We start from the raw sequence: 4,805 nt of genomic DNA on the forward strand, positions 1-4,805 counted from the left end.
TCACGTTTGAATCGTCACTTCCTGTAAAGAAACTTGACGTTTGAAACGTCACTTCCTGTAAAGAAACTTAACGTTTGAAACGTCACTTCCTGTAAAGAAACTTCACGTTTGAAACGTCACTTCCTGTAAAGAAACTTAACGTTTGAATCGTCACTTCCTGTAAAGAAACTTAACGTTTGAAACGTCACTTCCTGTAAAGAAACTTAACGTTTGAATCGTCACTTCCTGTAAAGAAACTTCACGTTTGAATCGTCACTTCCTGTAAAGAAACTTCACGTTTGAATCGTCACTTCCTGTAAAGAAACTTAACGTTTGAAACGTCACTTTCTGTAAAGAAACTTCACGTTTGAAACGTCACTTCCTGTAAAGAAACTTCACGTTTGAATCGTCACTTCCTGTAAAGAAACTTAACGTTTGAAACGTCACTTCCTGTAAAGAAACTTCACGTTTGAAACGTCACTTCCTGTAAAGAAACTTCACGTTTGAAACGTCACTTCCTGTAAAGGAACTTCACGTTTGAAACGTCACTTCCTGTAAAGAAACTTCACGTTTGAATCGTCACTTCCTGAAAAGAAACTTCACGTTTGAAACGTCACTTCCTGTAAAGAAACTTTACGTTTGAAACGTCACTTCCTGAAAAGAAACTTCACGTTTGAAACGTCACTTCCTGTAAAGGAACTTCACGTTTGAAACGTCACTTCCTGTAAAGAAACTTCACGTTTGAAACGTCACTTCCTGTAAAGGAACTTCACGTTTGAAACGTCACTTCCTGTAAAGAAACTTCACGTTTGAATCGTCACTTCTTGAAAAGAAACTTCACGTTTGAAACGTCACTTCCTGTAAAGAAACTTCACGTTTGAAACGTCACTTCCTGTAAAGAAACTTAACGTTTGAAACGTCACTTCCTGTAAAGAAACTTAACGTTTGAATCGTCACTTCCTGTAAAGAAACTTAACGTTTGAAACGTCACTTCCTGTAAAGAAACTTAACGTTTGAATCGTCACTTCCTGTAAAGAAACTTCACGTTTGAATCGTCACTTCCTGTAAAGAAACTTCACGTTTGAATCGTCACTTCCTGTAAAGAAACTTAACGTTTGAAACGTCACTTCCTGTAAAGAAACTTCACGTTTGAAACGTCACTTCCTGTAAAGAAACTTCACGTTTGAATCGTCACTTCCTGTAAAGAAACTTAACGTTTGAAACGTCACTTCCTGTAAAGAAACTTCACGTTTGAAACGTCACTTCCTGTAAAGAAACTTCACGTTTGAAACGTCACTTCCTGTAAAGGAACTTCACGTTTGAAACGTCACCACTTCCTGTAAAGAAACTTCACGTTTGAATCGTCACTTCCTGAAAAGAAACTTCACGTTTGAAACGTCACTTCCTGTAAAGAAACTTTACGTTTGAAACGTCACTTCCTGAAAAGAAACTTCACGTTTGAAACGTCACTTCCTGTAAAGGAACTTCACGTTTGAAACGTCACTTCCTGTAAAGAAACTTCACGTTTGAAACGTCACTTCCTGTAAAGGAACTTCACGTTTGAAACGTCACTTCCTGTAAAGAAACTTCACGTTTGAATCGTCACTTCCTGAAAAGAAACTTCACGTTTGAAACGTCACTTCCTGTAAAGAAACTTCACGTTTGAAACGTCACTTCCTGAAAAGAAACTTCACGTTTGAAACGTCACTTACTGTAAAGAAACTTTACGTTTGAAACGTCACTTCCTGTAAAGAAACTTCACGTTTGAAACGTCACTTCCTGTGAAGAAACTTCACCTTTGAAACGTCACTTCCTGTGAAGAAATTTCACCTTTGAAACGTCACTTCCTGGGCTCGTGGAGTGACGTCACGCGAGGGGGGTGGGGCTCATGTGGAGTGACGTCACGCCAGGGGGTGGGGCCTCATGTGGAGTGACGTCACGCCAGGGGGGTGGGGGCTCATGTGGAGTGACGTCACGCGGGGGGGGTGGGGGCTCATGTGGAATGACGTCACGCCAGGGGGGTGGGGGCTCATGTGGAGTGACGTCACGCGAGGGGGGTGGGGCCTCATGTGGAGTGACGTCACGCGAGGGGGGTGGGGCTCATGTGGAGTGACGTCACGCCAGGGGGGTGGGGGCTCATGTGGAGTGACGTCACGCCAGGGGGGTGGGGGCTCATGTGGAGTGACGTCACGTGGGGGGTGGGGGCTCATGGGGAGTGACGTCACGCAGGGGGGGGTGGGGGCCTCATGTGGAGTGACGTCACGTGGGGGGGGTGGGCTTCATGTGGAGTGACGTCACGCCAGGGGGGTAGGGCCTCATGTGGAGTGACGTCACGCGAGGGGGGTGGGGCCTCATGTGGAGTGACGTCACGCGAGGGGGGTGGGGCCTCATGTGGAGTGACGTCACGCGAGGGGGGTGGGGCCTCATATGTTGAGACGTCACGCCAGGGGGGTGGGGGCTCATGTGGAGTGACGTCACGCAGGGGGGGTGGGGCCTCATGTGGAGTGACGTCACGCCCGGGGGGTGGGGCCTCGTGGAGTGACGTCACGCCAGGGGGGTGGGGGCTCATGTGGAGTGACGTCACGCGCGGGACGGACAGACATTTCCGGGTGATTCTATTCGGCAATTCTCTCCTCGGCAGGGCGACCTTGGTCGTGGCGAGCTTGGTGAGCGAGCTGGTGAGCGAGCTGGTGAGCGAGCTGGTGAGCGACTTGGTGAGCGACCCGGTGAGCGAGCCGGTGAGCGAGCTGGTGAGCGAGCTGGTGAGCGAGCTGGTGATCGACCCGGTGAGCGAGCTGGTGATCAACTCGGTGAGCGAGCTGGTGAGCGAGCTGGTGATCGACTCGGTGAGCGAGCTGGTGAGCGAGCTGGTGATCGACTCGGTGAGCGAGCTGGTGAGCGATGGTGCTGCGGGTGGACGAGCTGATGGAGGTGGTGTCGACGCTGGCGCGCCAGCGCGGGGTGCAGGTGGCGCTGACCCAGGCCGGCAAGGGCGCCATCGTCACGGGAGGCATCGCACTCCTGGGGGGACTCATCGCTGCTGGACCCGTGGGCATCGCCGCCGGTCAGTCACTCGCTCGCTCGCTTGCTCGCCCGCTCGCTCGCTCGCCCGCTCACCCCGCTCACTCACTCACCCACTTACTTACTTACTCACCCACCCACTCGCTTGCTCACTCACTCACCCACTCGCCCACTCACTCACCCACCCACTCACTCACCCACCCACCCACTCACCCACTCACCCACCCACCCACCCACCCACCCACTCACTCACCCACCCACCCACTCACTCACTCACCCACCCACCCACTCACTCACCCACCCACCCACTCACTCACCCACCCACCCACCCACCCACCCACTCACTCACCCACCCACTCACTCACTCACTCACCCACTCACCCACCCACCCACCCACTCACTCACCCACCCACCCACCCACTCACTCACCCACCCACCCACTCACTCACTCACCCACCCACTCACTCACCCACCCACTCACTCACTCACTCACCCACTCACCCACTCACTCACCCACTCGCCCACTCACTCACCCACCCACTCACTCACTCACCCACCCACTCACTCACCCACCCACTCACTCACTCACTCACCCACTCACCCACCCACCCACCCACTCACTCACCCACCCACCCACCCACTCACTCACCCACCCACCCACTCACCCACTCACTCACCCACTCATTTACTCATTCACTCACCAACCCACTCACTCACCCACTCACCCACCCACTCACCCACCCACCCACCCACTCACCCACTCACTCACCCACTCACCCACCCACCCACCCACTCACTCACCCACCCACCCACCCACCCACTCACTCACTCACCCACCCACTCACCCACCCACTCACCCACTCACTGACCCACCCACCCACTCACCCACTCACTCACCCACCCACTCACTCACTCACCCACTCACCCACCCACCCACTCACCCACCCACCCACCCACCCACCCACCCACTCACCCACTCACTCACCCACTCACCCACCCACTCACCCACCCACCCACCCACTCACCCACTCACTCACCCACTCACCCACCCACCCACCCACCCACTCACTCACCCACCCACCCACCCACCCACTCACCCACTCACTCACCCACTCACCCACCCACTCACCCACCCACCCACCCACTCACCCACTCACCCACTCACCCACTCACCCACCCACCCACTCACCCACCCACCCACTCATTTACTCATTCACTCACCAACCCACTCACCCACCCCCCCACCCCACCCCCACCCACCACCCCCACCCCCCACCCCCCCCAGGTGGTGCTCTGGGTGGCTTGGTGGGCATGGCGGTGACCCGCGGCACCTTCCGCCCTCTCCACGAGGTGCTTGCCGAGCTACCGGAGTCGGAGCGGCGCCGTCTGGCCGAGGCGGCGGCCGGCGCCGTGGGCGGGCTGGAGTGGAGCGACGCGGCACAGCTGCTGGCGCTGCTCGCCGCCACCAGCGCCAGCGGCGGCGGCAACCTCGGCAACACCGTGTTGACCGCCGTGGTGGAGCAGCTGACGGGGAGGATGGGAGCCCAGGTGGAGAGCTACCCGGACTGACGGGGGGGGGCGGTGGGGGCGGTGGGGGCGGGGCGGTGGGCGGGGCGGACGTTGGGTGGACGTTGGGTGGACGTTGGGTGGACGTTGGGTGGACGTTGGGTGGACGTTGGGTGGACGTTGGGTGGACGTCATAGCGAACGTGGCCGGGTGAATGTCATCGTTGGAGCCGGCGACTAGGCCGAGGATCTGGAGATTGTTGAAGAGCCGCGTGGTGGTGGTAGTGGTGGTGGTGGTGG

The 4,805-nt window shown here is 56.0% G+C and overlaps 1 protein-coding gene across 1 annotated transcript; it reads left to right on the top strand.

The window, feature by feature from the left end:
* Positions 1-2,742: 2,742 nt before the first annotated feature.
* Positions 2,743-4,569, top strand: C70H19orf12 (chromosome 70 C19orf12 homolog). The gene is made up of 2 exons (XM_078883388.1): positions 2,743-3,043; positions 4,286-4,569. The coding sequence occupies exons 1-2, from the start codon at positions 2,881-2,883 to the stop codon at positions 4,567-4,569; spliced, it is 447 nt and encodes a 148-aa protein (XP_078739514.1). The 5' UTR covers positions 2,743-2,880.
* The last annotated feature ends 236 nt before the right edge of the window (positions 4,570-4,805 follow it).

Source organism: Lampetra fluviatilis, chromosome 70 (genome assembly GCF_964198595.1).
Source record: "Lampetra fluviatilis chromosome 70, kcLamFluv1.1, whole genome shotgun sequence".
NCBI lineage: Eukaryota > Metazoa > Chordata > Hyperoartia > Petromyzontiformes > Petromyzontidae > Lampetra > Lampetra fluviatilis.